Here is an 18,224-nt window from a genome sequence, read left to right on the forward strand (position 1 = left end):
TTAAGTGTCCTCATATGATTACTGGATTAAAAACAAGAATCTTGTATCAGAAAAACTGCGTACACTTTTAAATATGTATGAATAACCACTACAGGAAATCTTTCCTGCCACAGATCATAAGAGTTTACAACACCTCACCTCTATCTGATAGATAGACTCTGGGCTCTGTTCAATCTAAAGTATATTAAAACATAAATTCCGGCACATTTGCACCTTCACGTCACCATGTTCCTCTGCACACTACTGGTAACGGATTGTACTACTGCGCTATTTCCACTATTAATATTCATGTAAATTCTTCATATTTATTATTCTTATTCTCTATATTTTTGCAATTCGTATATTTTTTACATTTGTTTGTGTATATATTGTATATATTTTGTGTGCTGTGTGCCACATGCTGCTGTTACACCGGAATTTCCCAGCTTGGGATAAATAAAGTAACTATCTATCTATCTATCTATCTATATATCTATAAATAAGACGAGGTAACTTTCTTTCAAGTTGTTCCACAACTGTTGGGCTAAGGAAAACGTTTGGCGATGTAAACAGTTATTTTGCCAACACCAATACACTGTTGATATTAACACGAAAGCAATGCACGGGGTCACAGTAACACACTTGACACTCGCATATGAACGGTGGTTGTGGACCACTAGAGGTCGCACTGGGGTCCCAGACTGCTGAGGACCGACCGACCGAGCGACGCCATCTTGGAGCCGTCAGTCCAGTGTTGTTACCACCTTAGCTTAGCTTAGTTTCGCCTCAGCTGTTGTTTTGCAGGACTATCAGGCGTTGAGCCGAGCGTGCAGAAACCATGGGGAGAAAGAAGAAGAAGCAAATGAAACCGTGGTGCTGGTATCCTTTTCCACGTGTTTCATTTAGGCGCTTATAGCGCTTGTCTTGTCCTTCTCAAGAAGAACCGCGTAGATATGTTTGACAGCGTCATATCGTCTGTCGAGCCAACACCAGCCTGTAACATCTGTCGGCTCCGTGGCAGCGTCTCAACTTGCCCTCGGTCGTTTTATTCAAATGGAACTAGACGAGTGACATTAGAATAAACAGTTCAGTTCACTTGTGAACTCACTTCGTAACATTCAGGTTTAGCAGGGACACGTGGTTTTATTTTTTTTTCCCCTAATCCGCAATCTCAGGTACTGTAACCGAGACTTCGATGATGAAAAGATTCTCATCCAGCATCAGAAGGCCAAACATTTCAAGTGTCACATCTGTCACAAGAAGCTGTACACCGGCCCTGGGCTCGCGATCCACTGCATGCAGGTGAGGAACCAATGATAATGCAAAGGATCTCAATAATAATAATAATAATAATGATAGTAATAATTAAAAAAAACATTTCAGAAACTAAAATGATCTTAAAATCCTATGCAGGTACACAAAGAGACCATTGATGGAGTTCCTAATGCAATACCTGGAAGGACAGACATTGAACTGGAAATATATGGCATGGAGGGTATTCCAGAGAAAGACATGGAGGAAAGGAGGAGAGTGCTAGAGCAAAAGAACCAAGGTATTGGCACCAAAATACCTGTTATGTACGGTGTCTTCTCATGGTTTGTTGCGGGGGCTTGACTGTGCTGCGCCCCATTCACAGAAACGCAGAAGAAGAAGCAGAACCAGGATGATTCTGATGAGTATGATGAGGATGACGAGCCTGGTCCCTCCTTCCAGCAGACGGCTGCAGGCCAGACCCCAGCAGGCTACATCCCCCCTATCCCCCAGCCTGGCTTGCCTCCGGGCTCAGGTGCCACAGGGATAGCGCCAGGCAGCTACTCAGGTGGAAAACTTGAAATTCAGCTATTGAGCTAATCCCTAATGATATGCTACTGGTGTCATGCTTTTTACCAATGGTGATCACACAGCTACACCCTTCATATTCATGTTTACATGTTGCTGAATCGTTTTCCACATGTCTTTACTGGACAAAAAAAATGGATGTTGTAATCTAAAAAAAACAATATTTATGTTGTGCACATGGGTTTATCCTGGTGCCACACGCTCTTGCCATTCAGATTTCAGACAATAGATGCTTTGATAAGAGGTGAGAGGTTGATAAATGTTTCTGGCCAGCTTTGCTTTGTAAAGTTAGAATATTTTGTAACGTCGTGGTAGGGGATTGCATTAGATTGTATTGGTATACCTAATACATACATCTTATTATGTGGTTACACACTTGAGTTTGTAAAAATTTATCTTTTTGTCTTAGGAATTCCCCCGATGATGCCAGGTGTGCCACCAATGATGCCAGGAATGCCTCCTGTAATGCAAGGAATGCCTCCAGGGTATTTGGGCATTTTTAATCAAGACTGTAATTTTTTATTAAAAATCAAACCCATTTTCACTTTAATGTGTACTTTTGAAACACTTTTTTTCTCTCTTGTGTATTTAGGATGATGCACATGGGTGGGATGATGCCTCCAGGTCCAGGGATGCCTCCGATGATTCCAGGTATGCCACCAGGTAACCAATGCGCTGCCATTTTATATCTTCATGTTATTTGCTCGATGTGAGTGATTGTTTTTTGATTAAACTTTCTAAATATGTTGTTCTGTGGTAAGCCTCTGCATTGTTTTCTGTTGGTGTCAGGCATGCTTCCCCCAGTGGGCCACCATCCAGGCATCACACACATGGCTCAGTTGCCCCCCGCTGCAAACATGCTTACCAGACCTGCCATTCCTGCTGTCTCTGCTCCCGCAGCCCAGCCTGATGTCACCAAACCTCTGTTCCCCAGTGCTGGACAGGTAAAATTCTTATGACACAATTTCCACCTCCCTCAACACTTTCATGGAGCAGAACTTTACCTTCTCCTGCTGAGCAGCCTGTCTGTGCGCACACTGGCGTTTATAAAGGAGACTTTATATCACTTTAACTGAAGGATTATTTTTACTATTCTTTACTTGTTTCCTGTGCTACAGATGGACAGTCGGGTTGCAAGTACAAGTGCTGGGTCGCCAAGTGCAGACTCAGAGTCTGCCTCCCCTATAGCTATGTTCCCTTTCACAGCACAAGTACGCAGCTGTCTGCCGGCTCTACTCTGTAGCTTTACAATTGGCATACACACAATTGTGTATTGTTTGCTTTTGTTGTCCTGGGGCAGATTAATTCTAATTTATTTGCCAAAGCTGAGACGATAAAGTTTAACAATTTTTATTTGAGTATAAAAAAAACATAAAATATTTCATAATTCTAGCAAAAAGTTTATTTTCTTTTTCTTTTGCCAAAAATCTGCATTTAAAAGTACTATTTAAAAATTAACTTTGTTAACTCAACAAAATCGGCTGCACGGTGGTGTAGTGGTTAGCACCTTCGCCTCACAGCAAGAAGGTTCTGGGTTCGAATCCCGGTTCAACCAGGGCCTTTCTGTGTGGAGTTTGCATGTTCTCCCCGTGTATGCGTGGGTTCTCTCCGGGTTCTCCGGCTTCTTCCCACTCACCAAAGACATGCAGAATGGGGTTAGGTTCATTGGAGACTCTAAATTGACCGTAGGTGTGAATGTGAGAGTGAATGATTGTCCGTGTCTGTATGTGGCCCTGCGATAGGCGTACCCCGCCTCTCGCCCAATGTTAGCTGGGATTGGCTCCAGCGACCCCCCGCGACCCTTAAATGGATAAAGCGGTAGACGATGAATGAATGAATGAACTCAACAAAATCAAAAAAAAAATTGAGTTATGCAGATTTTGTAGAATGGGCTTCTTGTTTCTGAACTTCTGTCACAGCATGCACCTTTGAATTTTGTTTTCTTGCAGACAATAAGGAACATGTTTTAATTTTGGTCACACATTACAGGGTTACATTCCCATGAGTGGTGTGAACCACTGTTATTGTAGAGATAACATAGTTTGGTAAACAAACAAAAGCGTGAGATGTGGTTTCAAAGCTTCTCTCTCTAAAAATGTTTCAACTGATCAATCAACAAATACCATTGAAAAACAAATTTGCACTGCAAGCCTGCAATTCTGTAGTAGGGCTGCAGCTATTTATTATTTTAGTAATCTAGTATTCTTCAGATAATCCCATCAATTAATCATGTAACCGGTGGGAGTAACCTCAAAGTATGACTAAAGTGTGAATTAAATGATTCTCTTTAGAGTGTCTCTAATGTGTTTTCCTCTCTCCCCCTTCAGAGTCAGCAGACAGTGCCAGGGTCCCCCCACCCTCCCCCCTCTACCTCCTCTGACCTCTCAAAGCCCACATTCCCTGCTTATACTCAGGCCACTGCATCTTTGGCCAGCCCCAACACTGGGAACAGTACAGTCTCCAAACCCCCCTCCACTATGACCAGTAAGCCTGCCACCCTCACCACCTCCAGTGCAACCAGTAAGTTGATCCACCCTGATGAGGATATCTCACTGGTGAGTAGTCTAACTGGAACCGTCTGTTTATTCGTTTAACAGTAAGTAGATACTCAGTTTGAGAGTAAGTTAATCAAAGCAAAAGATTCTGTCAATATCACGATAAAGAAAATGGTATTTTTCTGGAATTACAATATTGGATTCATTTTGACTTCATTTATTTATTACTCGGGGGTGGGCAACAGAATTTTACCACTTCATTATTCGTCCTTGTTTTTTCTTCCTGTAGGAAGAGTTGCGAGCTCAGTTGCCCAGGTACCAGCGCAGTATTCACCGCCAAGGCCAGCCAACTGCTGCTGCCCCCTCAGCAGGTCCCATGGGAGGCATGATGGCTTCTCAACAGCCTGGCTTGAGGCATCCCATACCAAGTATATACACATGATATTTTTGCTAAGAACACAATCTATTATTCTTTGCTGTTGTTGGGTACAGAATCGCTATGTGATGAAAATCTCTTGAAAGCATTATTATAAAAATCATTAGCTGAACTCTTCTTCATAAGTGCAATAACCTTGGATGACACCACATTTTTAGCTATGCTAGCAGCATCTCAAACATTCAACCTGTACTATACAGCAGCAGTACAGCTATATAAAATTGCTGCTAATTTTTTATTAAAAAACCAACAAACCTTTGTTCTTGCAGGCCAGTATGGTGGTCCACCACAGGGGATGCCAGGTTACATACCTGGAGGAATGCCTCCATATGGACAGGCCCCTCCTGTGGGTCCTCCAGGGTATCAGGGAGCCCCTCCAAGGCCGCCCATGGGAATGAGACCGCCTGTCATGTCTCCCGGAGGCCGCTACTGAAGCCTGCCTTCCTCTCTTCTATAGGTTTGGACACTCAACCCTTTTCTAATGTCCTCAGCTGCTTGTAGACAAACCAGTATTGGTATTATAGAACCACCGTGTACTATTCTACTACTGAGCTATGGAGAAGAGGCACTGAATAAACAGCAAACAAGAGATATAAAAGCATCACTGAGCGCATGGGAAAGTTTTACACTGTACCTAACCAAGAATATTAACTGTTGTTCAAACTATCTCTGTTCTTTGGCTTTTTTTCTTCTCATGTTTCATTTAGGTGTGTAGAAGTGTAATAGATATGGTTCGTAGTGTTGTGAAGGCGCTGGACTTACATGGGCAGTACCCACCAATTATCAAGGCAAGTTTTTTGCAAAGACATTTCTGTTCTAAGTGAGGCCTTCACAGCACATAGTGCTGTTGGACTTTGCGTCCCCAACTTTGTTTGGTGAGGGCTTCAAGTACCTGTTAGGCATTCATTCTGTTTTGTGCTAACAATTTAATGAAGAAATACCCCCTTAACCTTAACTCAATGATCTAGTAACTGTATTGTTGTAAAACTGTATTGTAATAAAATGTGGCAAAATCGTAAGACTCTTCATTGCTGGACGTAAGTGGGAAAAGAGACGTCACAGCAGGTTTGTACTTCAGTGATTAACTACACAGTGACTGTGCTTTTGTTGTTTTGAAGATGAACAATGAAGACCAATAGCAGAAACACTTTGACTTGAAATTAAAATGTTGTTAAATGTTTTCTTGTGACTATAAGCAGAACTTTGAAATCATCATATTTGTAAATGGTTTTTTGATGCTCTGTACATTGCACCGACAGACTGGCTTTGTCAAACACAGAGTGCAATGTGCAGCTGCATAACTTCTGGGTCGCTAGTGGCTGTGGCTAAAACCCAGATTTCTCTTCTCCCTTTAGCAATGCCACGGGGGACTGGCTGAGGCCCTGTCTCAGTGTAGCCCTGTTTCAGCCTGAGGCAAGTCTCACCATTTTCTGTCTTCTCACTCATTAACAGGGGCCCTCACAGCGAACACGCTGTTGGATCTCCGAGTCCCCAAACTTGCAGCAAGTTTGGTGAAGGCCCTTGTTTGTGTTGTTGCGTTTAGGTACCATGTCCTTCAGGCTTGTTAGCTCATGTGGATTATATTCCTTCTTGTTAACCTGTATCTTCCATTATTTACTGGTGAAAGTGGCAGGAAGCTCTGTTTTAATTTTGTAGCTCTTTATAGAATGTATAGAGCTTTTAAATTAAACTATTCCTTTTGAAGCTTTTGATAATAACTTGTCCTACAGTCCACAACACTTTACTGATGACTTGGTCCAAAGTTATTTGATAACAGTCTGTCACCTGCAGCCATATGTACATATATTAAATGTGTGTTGAGGTTTGTGATGAACACATGACTATTCATATGCTTGTAAATGGCTTCATCACTTGATCCTGTTTGTTTCATCAGCTTTCCTCACTTGGTCATTTGAATTAACTTCTTACATGAAGGAGAATCTCTCCCAGTAACAGGTTAGTTAAAGCTGTAAGTACCACTGCCATACTTATAATCACCGTCGACCTGTGTTTTGTGTGCACACATAATAAGATCTTTATTTAGGTCTTTTTGCAAAACAATGTAAGCCAACCACAATCCTCAAGCAGTTTACACTAATGGCAGCATTCATTATGATCTCAAGGAATGTCTTAAGAAATCCTAGATACTACTTGAGTGTGTGACACTTTTTCTGATTCTGCTACCAAATGTGATCAGCATCTCAAAGTAAATTTTGGTGGAATTAACTTCTATTCAAACCATGAATTTTCATACAGGAAATCTTCTTTGGTAAGTATAGGGTAAGGATTCTTGGTGCGTAGAAAAGATATTTTACCTGCTCAAGAATTTTTTCCCCACCTTCCTTGTCTACAACTTGTCAGTAAATATGATGGTGGACTGAAGCTCCTGAAGAGTTAAGGGAAAAAAACCTTAAGCCTAATCATGAATATTTGTTGTCGCATCTTTCCTGTGTAGCAATCTAGAAAGTTTTATTTGTTGATTTCTGTGCCAAAGTCTGTTTACTCTTTTTTTTTTTAATAAACCATTTCCTAAACTTGGATTTTTCTCTGTGATTCCCTTCCACATTATTGTTTTACTTATTTTAAAACATAGAATTGTTAAACAACATAAATGATGGGGTTATGAAGCTGTCAACTTTAGAAACACAAAATATAAGTTACAGAGGGAAAGTCCAGCAACCATATTGCTAGCTAGCCAACAAGGCAAAGTAAAAGTCCTTGCTGGCTGAAATTAGTAGATATAAAGACTGAAATATACTTTTGATGAACCAGTACATTTCCTCTTACTGTCTTCATGTGCAGAAATCTTGCACAAATCCGTCACCACATTTTCTGTAGTGGGACTATTCCATCCACTTAAAAAGATTTTTAAAAAACAAACTAAAAAACTGTATACAATGAAAACATGAAATACATACAATCTAAATATGTAGATTACAGAACATTTATTTATTTCATTTCAGATTTGTCTCAATATTTAGTTTTTTGTCATTTCAGCAAATAATGTGTCTGAGTAATTGATCAGCTCTCCTCTGCATCTGTCTTCCTGGTAAAAACTACCTACAGTATTCACTCTCAAAGACAGTACCTATTTGCTGGTGGTAGATTATTTCTCTAGGTATGTAGAGATAGCGCAGCTCAGCCCAACAAGGTCCACAGATGTGATTGTTCATCTGATGTTGATGTTTGCACGAAATGGCATCCCACAGACTCTCAAATGCTAATGGCCCTCAATTCTCTGGACACGCAATGAATGAAACTTTGAAAGTATAAAATATAATTTACATCAAGATTAATATAACATGTTATGCATAACCACTGTTTTTCTCAAATGAAGAGAATCTTAAAATGGTACATTTGCAATCTTGTCGCAAATTTTTACAGGCAGACTTTCTGTCAACTGTGACATTTTAGTTAAACTTAACTCATTTAGAAGAGGACAAAACTGGCAAAAGTACTAGGGTCATCAGAACACTAGTTTAGAAAATAAGTAAGTTTTTTTTGGTGGGTCATTTTGAACAAAGGAAAGCTTTGCCCAAGCCTTTGTAGCTTAAGATCATGTAATGACACTACTCCATTACCCGAATGTCACAGGCAACCACTCCATCAAATGAAAAGCCCAAGTAGAAGGTTACACTTTCATTTCCATTTGGCAGGGAGGCAGAAAATCGGGGCAGAACTCTAATCTTGCTGTCTCTGGTTCCTCCTTTCACAAACAAGCTGCCATTTTCTGTCCATCCTTCAACACGTTTCAGTAACTGCACAACTTCCTTGGTTTTCCACACTTCCCCTCCAAGCCATTTGAGTTTCCTCTCACTGAGTGTGCCATTGACGTTCTTTTCAATAGCACTTCTGTGGACAATCTTGTTAAGACCTTTCGCCTTTGCCAGAAAGAAGTGGGTAACAATTCTTTTTTTCTTCAGAGAAACGTGTTGGCTTTTTTGCTCACAGAGTCTCTGAAGTTCATTGATGGCTGATAAAAGGATCTGCGTATCAGCAGAACTGAGCTCATCACTGGTCTCAGGCCAAAACAGAAGGGAGAGAAGGAAAAGGGCAATTGCTGATGACATATTTCTCCCCTTTTTAATAAATCTCTTGCTGAGGTCCTGTAGCTTTTCAAGGGACAAGAGCTCCGAGGAGCCATGGAGAGTACAGTTGAGAGCTATCTGGCAAAAGATGAAGTTCGCAATTTCTGTCTGGTCAAGGTCACTCCATTTCAGGTTTTCTGGGTACATGCTAATTATTTTCTCAAGTTTCCTCCCTGCCCTCTGTGGTTTCTTGTCATACAGAAGTGAGAGGATAGCAGTAACATTTCCTCCACCGAGCTTGTAGGTCCTCATCTGTCTTTGGAATGGAGAGAGCTTTTCAGCCGGCCCTACCATGTCAGCACTGTCGCTTTCAGCTGCTTGGTCACTCTCATCAGGTATAACACAAAAACATCCGGCATATACAGCGCTCTTCTTTGTCAACCACTCTCTTGGTTTGTATACTTGCTCTAGGTCTCGTGCATCAAGCTCTACCTCCTCTTCACTAATGTCGGTTTGAAAGTAGCTGAGGTCTTCGGAAATGCACTCAAGTGCTTGGCCCAAACACTTTTGTAATCCTTTCAGCTGGAGGTGAAACCTCTGCCAGGGTGTTTTGACCTCTGTCGGAATGTACTCTGTTAACAAGTACTTCATCAACTCGGATTTTCCAGTATCGTTGGAAAAAACATCTACTCCTGACAGGAACTTTAGCAACCTGCAGCCAACATCGACTTCCCCGTAGTATGAGCTGTTAAGACTTACGGTCTCTTTTTTTGGTGTCTTTTCAGAGGCCCGGAACGCAGATATCCCCTTGAGTGCAATGCTTATGATTTCAATTCCCCTTTCCGGGGAGAGTTCTTTGTCCTCAAGGTTGTCATACAAGTGGTAAAACCACTTTTTGTAAACTTGCCCGAGTGTGTCAAGGACAAATGTATCATAAGGAAGAATAGATTTTGCTTCCTCTGCCCATTCTAGGGCTTCCTCAAATCTCAAATTTGTGTAAAGCAGCCGTGCAAGCTGTTGTGCCACCAATGCATCTTTCCCCAAAGCTATGTATGCTGCTTTCATGAGATCAACAGCTTTCTGAACATCTCCTCTTTCGGTGCTGACATGTTCAATAAGGGGTGAAAAGGTTGTGTCTTCAGCATCTCCTCGGCTCTTTTTGTGGCGTCTGATGAAAAGAGCTCTGATGAACTTCAGGAACTCCTCCCTGTCAAATCTGTGATTGACAAGTACCTTGTCATTGATGAGATCCATGGCAACATCGCTCTGAGGCCTATTTGCAGACAGCTGATTCAGAATCTCCTTTGCCACCAGTTGATGAATAATCCGTATTGATGCGATGTGTGTTGAAACTTCCTTAAAGTGGATGAAAAGAAGCCTTGCTTCATCAGTAAGATGATCCAAAAATGCATGGTACTTAGCTCCAACCACATGGGTAGCTAAGCCAAGAGATGCTTCACAGTGTGACATAGATATGTATGAGTCTTCAACATAGCTATTCAAGAGAGCCACAAATCGGATGAGGCGAGTGATCAGTGATGAATGGTCAATTTTGTCCAGAAGGTTTTTCACAAAGTCCTCAATGTAACTTGGCTGGAACTCTTTACTCATCAGAACAAATGTCAGGATGAACTGTGGTTGAAACCGGAGTTTTAGCTGCTCAAGCTTTTCTGAAAACAAAGGCTTCTCGGAATTTGACAGCTTGTGTGTGACTGCTACTGTTTGAGATGGCGACGCTCTGCACATTCTCTCTGGATCATTTGATCTGTTGCAGATGAGCAGGATAAAGCACAACACAGACTGACTTATTTTTTTCGTTGCAATGACATTTCCAAGCTCCCGTCTCAGATCATCTATGTAATCTGCATTTCGGTCCTCCAAGAGCAAGAGCACTGGCAGACACTTGTTTTTGTCTCTCTCGTCATGTTCTCTCAGTGTCACTGCATGCTCACACACGGTTGTGATTTCCTTGCACTGTCTTACAACTGCACATCGTACTTTTTGCCTCCAACTCCACAGGATCTGTCGTGCCACTGTACTTCCACCACTGCCAGGATGATGGGATATGTTCACGCTCTCAATGGGACGTGTGGCAGAGCTACAATGTGCTATCTTGTCCAGGAGTGTGTTTGCTTCTCGGTAGGCATCCCTCTTAATGATGGCCCCGCACTTGAGTTTGTCGGCAAGCCAGAAGTTAATCCAGTCTATCTTTCCACCTCGGTAGAAGTAGGTCTCAATAAGTTGGATTTCCTCCTTGCTCAGAACCTCCAGCTTTGTGTCATCACACTGGTCAACACTGATGATTTCCAAAGAATCTAGCATAGCTCCTTCAACTGACTTTAAGAAGCATAGTCCTCCGTTTAGGACTGGTAATGTCCTCGTGGGTTTATTCTTTGAGAGCTGAATGCTTTGAACTGTTGCATCCACATGACTCAGTGGCATTTCAACAATGCTGATTTCTTTGAGTGTAGACATGTCACATGACACCTGGGCAAGACTTGACCACTTTTTGTAGTTTTCCTTGGACTCTGATATGACGGCCAAAAAATCATGTCCATTCATCTCAGCGTAGAATTCATGGAAGGTCTCAACAATTGGCTGCTCAACATCAGACATTAGAAGGAAGAGGACTACAAATGATCGCCTCGGTAGGATATCATTGCAGATGAGCGATACCGCTTTTTTCAGTTTCTTTTTGCTTGTTTTGATCCAGGTTTTTTCATCACAGGTTTGACCCCCACCAGGGAAGTTGTTCCTCCCGTTGCAGAAAATCCAGCTTGTTCTCTCATAAAGCTGCAAAGATTTTACAAAGTCAGTATTTCCCAACCTACTTTCATTTGCGTAGTTATCAAGAAAGTGAAGGTTTACAGCCTTCTGCTTCTTATATTGTCCACAAAGACCAGATGTCTTTGAATCAGGGTCAAAATCAAACACACAGAATAGATTCATGGGAACCAAGAAGCTTATACTGTCAAGGTGCTCTGGCTGAAACTTGTTTGTCACAACGATGTAAAAGAGAGTGTTGTCCAAGAGTCTTTTCCCACATGCTAAGAGGATGGTGAGTTTCCTCTTTTGATCCTCTCCTAACTCCACAGCTGTTTGATTGCTTGAAGATTCCGCCTCCTCTCTCTGTTGGTCTTTCTCTTTCAGGTCTTGAATGAAACGAACAAGGTCATCGTCGGGTATGCGCGGAGTGTTCGCTCCTACTCTGTAATAGGGGACTTTCTCTTCACATTTGACTTTGTTGTTTTTCTCATTAAAGTTTGGGACACCAACATAGTAAAGCCTATTTTTTACAATGCTTGCTTTTGGAACAACATCATATTCAATGACCCAAGTTTTCTCAGCATTTTCCTTGTCCAGAACCTCAATGAATCGCGGGTTCTTGATGCAACGCCTGGCATCGCATTGTTGATTTGAATCTTTGAAGCATTTTTCAATGTAGTCTAACGCGTCCACAAAGTCCTCCTGATTTTTGATAGGTATCCCTATGATTTCTCCATGCTTGTGAGTGCCTCTGACTTTATCCATGATGCCAAAATGAATTGTCCCATTGGATCTCATATTCATGCATCCACATGCAAATCTTAACACCTCACTTGCTACTTTTATTTGTAGCCTTTTTGAGTCTAGTTTGTGTGCAATCTCCAGTGACTTGTATTCATGACACGGAACATTCATGTTTTCAATCCCCGTCTCTGGAGGAAGTACATTGTGCTTCACATACCTGCAGTCCTTTTCATGCTGATCAAATTTCCGATAGTCACAGAAAGACAAATCCACTTCTGTAGAGACTGAGTTGTCACTGCATGTTACAGGGATATTCCCGGTTTCTGCTCTGTCACAAGGTTCTTGTAAACAAAGTTTTGGTTGTTGTCCCAAATTGAACTCATTTCCTTTTTTGTCATCGCTACCTTTACCACACAAATCACTTTTACTTTTTGTTTTGTGCTGTTCTGACTTGACAAGCTCATCTCTGTTCTTCAGCAGATGCTCAATTTGGCCACTTTTCATTCCAAAAGTAGTGCTGAGGTACTCCCTCTGTAGAGTTGTGAGAACCGGTCCTGTCACCTCCTCCTCCTCCAGTTTTTTTATGTACATTTCTTTTATTCCAATGCACCTCATCCAGGAGCTCACATGAGATTCTGTCCAGCTGCCGTAGGGCAGTTCACGCCATTCTGTGAAACAAAATGAAAAAACCATGTTCCTTCAAAATAGCATCCTTAATGGATCTTTTTAGTTTTACCCCTGTATTATATCCAGCATATCGCAGTATCCAGGACATTATACTGTTCCAATACACAGTGGTAGACTGTTGGTACCATACTATTGAAGACTAACAATTGTTCATCATATCACGTTTTAATTACAATACTACAAACTGTCCAGTTTTCGATATGATTTTCAGTATGTCCCTCTTATTTTAAAACAAGGAAGGTTTTTTTTCAAATAGCTAGAGACAGACGTTATACTACCATATTGTTTTGTTTTTTTAATTGCAAAGTAGGTGTTTGAAGCTGTTCTAATAATTGATAGAGTATAATATAGTAACATCATTGTGAAAGGGGTGTGTCACACGGATATGTTTGTTCTACATGGGCATGATTTTATATCTACCATGCCCTCATTTCTACTACAGTGTTGTGATGTAGTGCAGCATTTCATACTCACCCATCTCTGAGGATCTGCTTTCCATTTTTATGGATATTCCTACAGGACAGTAAAAGACTAAGCTTAATTATTTGTTCAAAATGTGTTTTGTTAGTCATCAACATGCACATGCATGCTATACAAAAACACACTTACCATGTGCAGCACAAGACCTGGCCACTTATATCATAGCTAATCAGGCATCAGTCTTCCCGTGTCTCTGTTGGCGACAAAGCAGCTTTAACAGACCTTTCCTTTAGTAGGAGGAAATGTGCTCGTTATCGTGGCCCAGTTTGATATTAAGACCTGCACACACATTATTTAAGCAGAGATATGAACTACTATGATCACAAATAACATAAAGTTCATTTTTGGTAGATCTTTTAAAACAAGTCTCTTAGCATGGTATTTAAACAATCGCTGACTAAATGTATTGTCAGATTTTTAATTGGTAAAAGCAAGAAAAAAGGGACTTTGGACCAGAAATCAGAAATGATGTTTGTCTCAGTCAGCTGGAGGGGTGTGTCTGTGTGAATGTCTTTGACAACAACTGGCTGGTAAGGATTTGGGTTGGCCTAGCAAAGATATGTAAGGTGCGAGTAAAGGTAAGGTGTGAGTCAGGAGAAGCATCTCAAAACGACCGGTTAGGGTTTGCGATGAGGATAAGATGTAAGTAAGGGGAAACACATCAACAGGGAAACAACAAGGGTGTTACACTCTGTGGAGCTAGAGACAAAGTAAACCAACTTGCACTGTAGCTTTGCAGAGTTGTGATGTTTGAGGAGCACACAAGCATTTAACTGGACCGTAGTAACATTTGCAGGAAAGTCAAAACACGGTTAAATGTGCTACAGCCAGCAGCTAATCATAAATGTAGTCCACAAGCTGACATTAGCAGTGCACTGTAACCCAGTGAACGCCTGTTTGGTCGTGTGTTCATCTGTGTAAGTCAGATAAGAGGGAGACTGTGGCAAGAGAGAAATTGTGAAATGCTGTTCAAAGTCTGAGCCCATTCCACATGATTCCTGTCCCACGTTCCCCGCTATAAGCCAACATTGGTGCACACCCAGGCAATATCTTAACACAGATTCACAAACATAAATATTTCCAGTGCTCGGAACTATTCGAATACGAGTCATTGTTTTTTTCATTTTCCGCTTCTTTGCTTTTAGTCAGAGTCCGCTTCAGGAGGAGAGAAGCTGAAGGAATGTTGAGCTGTGTCTTCACTAAACAAGATGTTGGCTCTCTGCGTGTGGCTTCTTGACAATTGGTTGAAATCTGACACTCGGATGAAATCAGCCAAACATTTTTTTTCTCTTTAGTCGTGACGAACCTATAAAGATAAAGATGTTTTCCCCTCACTGAGGAAAAATCCCTTCTGACTTCTGGTCTCCATATTGTGTCCCAGCAGAATAATCAAGTTCATGATACACAAGCCTCAAAGAGTTTGAAGCATGTTTTAAAAAACTGAAAGCCTTCAGGTTTTTACCTTTACCAGATTTGATTTATTGTACAACCAATGTTATTCTCATAATCTCTGTAACTGAGACATAACACACAGAGATGTACTTCTGCATTGTGACTTGACCTAATGTTGGTTAGGATTTTACTTACCAAGAACATTGCTTGAGATGGAGCAAACCAGCCCCAAAAAATGGCAACAGAATGGAAGTGGTTTTCCTGTAGAAATGAGAAAAATCTCAGTTATCAAAGCCAGCTGATGAAAAAAAACGCTCTTTTAATCTACTGTAATTATAATAACTGTTGTGGAAATTCTTTGAGTTTCCCAGTGAGAAATAAATGTGTCAACAATCCCATTCCTCAGTTGGATCTACAGAGTACTTTCCAGTTCCCAGCTGGAAAGGACAGAGTCTGACCCCGAGCTGCGTCTACAGCTGCATCTTAAGGGCAAACAGGATGGTGGGGGGTTTCACAAATACATTATGATCAAAGGATCACCGTAGTTAAAAAGGACCAAATGGACCGCCGGTGAGCGTCTCCAAGATGCATACGTGGATTGCTTATACATGTACTGAATAAATGAGTAAGACAAGAGGGTGGCCAAACAATAGAAAGGAATACACAAAGAAGACAACAAGCTCTATTTTGGATTTTGATTACCCCCAAAGCACTCACTGTAGTAACATATAAAAATACAGTATTTGTCATATTTGCACATTTCTGAAAAATAAAGCTATGGGCATCAATAATCTATGAGTCCAACTTTGGGATCATCCCACAGCCAAGAAGTTTGCCTGCCACACAACAGAATGTGGGACTCTGTGAGAGCCAGATTACATACGGCTACTTTAAAAGAAATGCCGAGAGTTAAATATGAATCAAATGCAAGAAGTATAGGACAGTGGGAGAACTGGTTTCAACCATGGACTTGTTTTATGGTTTACCAACAGAACAGAGATTATGTTTATGTTTTCTTTGGACAGCAGGGGTGACGGTTCATACTTCCTGTTACATGTTCATTTGCACACTACTGGTAACTGATTGTACTACTGCACTATTTCCACTATTAATATTCATGTAAATTCTTTATATTTATTATTCTCTACATTTTTGCAATTCGTATATTTTTACATTTGTTTTTGTATATAATGTATATATTTTGTGTTTCTGTTTGGAACGTGCTGCTGTTACACCGGAATTACCCAGCTTGGGGTAAATAAAGTAACTATCTATCTATCTATATTTTTAATTATGCAATATACTTCTAAGTGCTGGTTAGTACACAGCCAGACACAAGCAAGCCCAAACAAAGTATTCAAGTATTTAAAACATCTTGCTCACCCCTTAGTATCAGCAGTCTTGTATTTCCGTCACATCAACCAAATCCAGCAGCCAATCAGACGGCACCCCCCACAAACCAATCGGTCGAGTAAATAAAAATATATTAAACAAAGACAACGCTCTGGAGGGAAAAACTTGACCCAGAGAAAAAAAGTCTTTGGCAAGTTGAACTAGTTGAATAAAAAACAAAAAAAACCGTTTAGTTGATCCTCTGCTTCCCTCCTTTTATTATGACATCATTGTACCTGGGTGTGTCCCACTGGCTGCATGACAGATTTGTAAAGACAAAGTTTCCAGTCGTCTCCACGCACTAACCTGAACTTCAGGATTAAAAGTAAAAAAGGTGAAATCTAAATTCCTGTGATTTATTGATTTTTCGCCAAAACTGTTCCTGGTTCTCACATTTTATTCATAATAATCTGGATTTGCCTCTGCAGAGTCAATAGTTTTAGTTTGTAACATTTATAGGATGTAGCATCACACTTCTCACAAATCTCAGCGGGCTCTTTTATTTTAGGTTAACTATCAAAAAATAAAACAAATACACAAAACCATGAAAAAAAGATTGTACTCACTCGTATTCTTGTCTCGTAGGCAGACTATTCAACACAACTTCCTGGACTTGTTGATGCAGTTGTGGGTTTGTTCTGTGCAAAGCAGCATTCTTCCTTTTCTGTTTGATCCTGAAACTAAACTTGGAATTTTATAAATCCCCTTTTAGTTTTTACAAAGCTGGATCTGTCCCAAGGACGATCTGAGGCTTCGGTCAGTTCATGCTCGAGCTCCTGAGTCACACAGTTACTGAGAAACCAGTAGACATGCGAGTGGGAGCGAATAGAAACTTAACAGGAAAATTGAAACCTGATGCCAGTGGAACCCTGCCAAGGCACAACCAGTAATATGAGTAGACCCATGGGCAGAACACATCAGTCATTTAATTTATATTAAAGTGTATCACTAGAGACTATAGGCAGCAGCTAGAAACCTCAGGACTGTAGTTTCTTCCCCTTCTTTAAAAGTAACATTGGTCCTCATTAGAATATCCAAAGAGGACTTCTGTCATTGCTTCTGCTTAAAACCTTTACGTAACTGCAAACGCATTTAAAGGGATACTTTCTGGTGCACTTAATAGTTGAAATACAGTACGCATGCTCAAGGACGAAATTTTGATTTCAGAAGTGGGGGGGACACAAGTATTTTTAATAAAACTTTAACTCTTTCAGTTCACTGTGTTTTCTAGCAGTTCTTCCAGTTTTCTATTGCTACTTTGAAGTTTACTGTTCCCTTTTTTGGTTTGACTGGTTGTAAAGCATGTAGCAAAACATTATCACCCAATTCTGTGTTTCACCTTGTTAGTCAACTTCACTCCAACTCAGTACCACCAATTTTACACTTATTTTTGGAATATGGTAAACAAACCTAATTTACATAGCACCTACGCACGCACGCACATGGACACCGATTCAAACGTTAATGTAAATGAAACCTCTGATATTACAATCCTTCTAGCTGGCGTGACCCAGGCAGAACAAACTTCAGAATTTACCGTGGCAGATTAATCCTCCGGTGTGCAAGCAAGATGGAGTGACAGCCTGGACGGCCAATCACACAAGAAACGGCAGAGCCAATCGAGGAGCTTGTGGGCGGTCTAAACCAAGGGAAACAGGCTTCAGCTTGAGCGGCCGTTTTCCGCTTGGTCCTAGTGCTTGACGGGTCTCCGTTTACTATATCGTAACATTGTTTTTGGACGGTAAAAACTGCAGGGACCAAAACGGCCTTTTGAAAAAGTGCAGGGGACCGCCCCCCAATTACGTCCGTGCGCATGCTTGAAGAGATGCATGTCTTTAATTCCATGTGTATTAATTATACATGAATCTGTCTGACTGGAAATTCAGTATTTGACCAAACTTAAAATCTGCCTTCAAAACTACCACAGAAACTTTACCATATTGATCCCTCGCAGTGTTCATCAATTTCAGTCAATGAAATATACAG

General features: G+C 40.9%; 2 protein-coding genes across 8 annotated transcripts; one reads left to right on the forward strand and one right to left on the reverse strand.

The window, feature by feature from the left end:
• Window positions 1–667: 667 nt before the first annotated feature.
• On the forward strand, window positions 668–7,287 carry LOC118288489 (BUB3-interacting and GLEBS motif-containing protein ZNF207-like). 5 transcript variants are annotated; one of them, XR_007029867.1, is made up of 12 exons: window positions 673–858; window positions 1,155–1,281; window positions 1,393–1,531; window positions 1,616–1,798; window positions 2,228–2,303; window positions 2,411–2,481; window positions 2,608–2,762; window positions 4,146–4,373; window positions 4,603–4,741; window positions 5,019–5,206; window positions 5,457–5,537; window positions 6,105–7,287. XR_007029867.1 is itself a non-coding variant. In XM_035614641.2 (11 exons), the coding sequence occupies exons 1-10, from the start codon at window positions 818–820 to the stop codon at window positions 5,180–5,182; spliced, it is 1,323 nt and encodes a 440-aa protein (XP_035470534.2). In that variant the 5' UTR covers window positions 673–817; the 3' UTR covers window positions 5,183–5,206; window positions 5,457–7,287. The 5 variants fall into 5 exon arrangements, 4 of the variants coding, with proteins under 4 accessions (XP_047183977.1, XP_035470534.2, XP_047183976.1 ...); XM_035614641.2 differs by having other exon boundaries at window positions 5,457–7,287; XM_047328022.1 differs by adding an exon at window positions 2,937–3,010 and having other exon boundaries at window positions 675–858; window positions 4,112–4,373; window positions 5,019–7,287.
• A 390-nt stretch (window positions 7,288–7,677) lies between these two features.
• On the reverse strand, window positions 7,678–17,806 carry LOC118288487 (sterile alpha motif domain-containing protein 9-like). 3 transcript variants are annotated; one of them, XM_047328018.1, is made up of 6 exons: window positions 16,805–17,806; window positions 16,230–16,246; window positions 15,042–15,107; window positions 13,584–13,647; window positions 13,449–13,487; window positions 7,678–12,955 (listed from the first exon to the last, which is right to left on the reverse strand). In XM_047328018.1, exons 5-6 carry the CDS (start codon window positions 13,471–13,473, stop codon window positions 8,319–8,321), a joined length of 4,662 nt encoding a protein of 1,553 aa, XP_047183974.1. In that variant the 5' UTR covers window positions 13,474–13,487; window positions 13,584–13,647; window positions 15,042–15,107; window positions 16,230–16,246; window positions 16,805–17,806; the 3' UTR covers window positions 7,678–8,318. The 3 variants fall into 3 exon arrangements, with proteins under 3 accessions (XP_047183974.1, XP_035470533.2, XP_047183975.1); XM_035614640.2 differs by lacking the exon at window positions 16,230–16,246; XM_047328019.1 differs by lacking the exon at window positions 16,230–16,246 and having other exon boundaries at window positions 13,584–13,733.
• Between the last annotated feature and the right edge of the window lie 418 nt (window positions 17,807–18,224).

This window comes from Scophthalmus maximus, chromosome 17, assembly GCF_022379125.1.
Source record: "Scophthalmus maximus strain ysfricsl-2021 chromosome 17, ASM2237912v1, whole genome shotgun sequence".
Classification (NCBI taxonomy): Eukaryota; Metazoa; Chordata; class Actinopteri; order Pleuronectiformes; family Scophthalmidae; genus Scophthalmus; species Scophthalmus maximus.

Coding starts and splice junctions, on each gene's coding strand:
- LOC118288489 (XM_047328022.1), top strand. CDS start 818: ATGGGGAGAAAGAAGAAGAAGCAAATGAAACCGTGGTGCTG. Junction 859..1,154: donor CAAATGAAACCGTGGTGCTG/GTATCCTTTTCC, acceptor CCGCAATCTCAG/GTACTGTAACCGAGACTTCG. Junction 4,742..5,018: donor CTTGAGGCATCCCATACCAA/GTATATACACAT, acceptor TTGTTCTTGCAG/GCCAGTATGGTGGTCCACCA.
- LOC118288487 (XM_035614640.2), bottom strand. CDS start 13,473: ATGGAAAGCAGATCCTCAGAGATGG. Junction 12,956..13,448: donor AAGCAGATCCTCAGAGATGG/GTGAGTATGAAA, acceptor TTTGTTTCACAG/AATGGCGTGAACTGCCCTAC.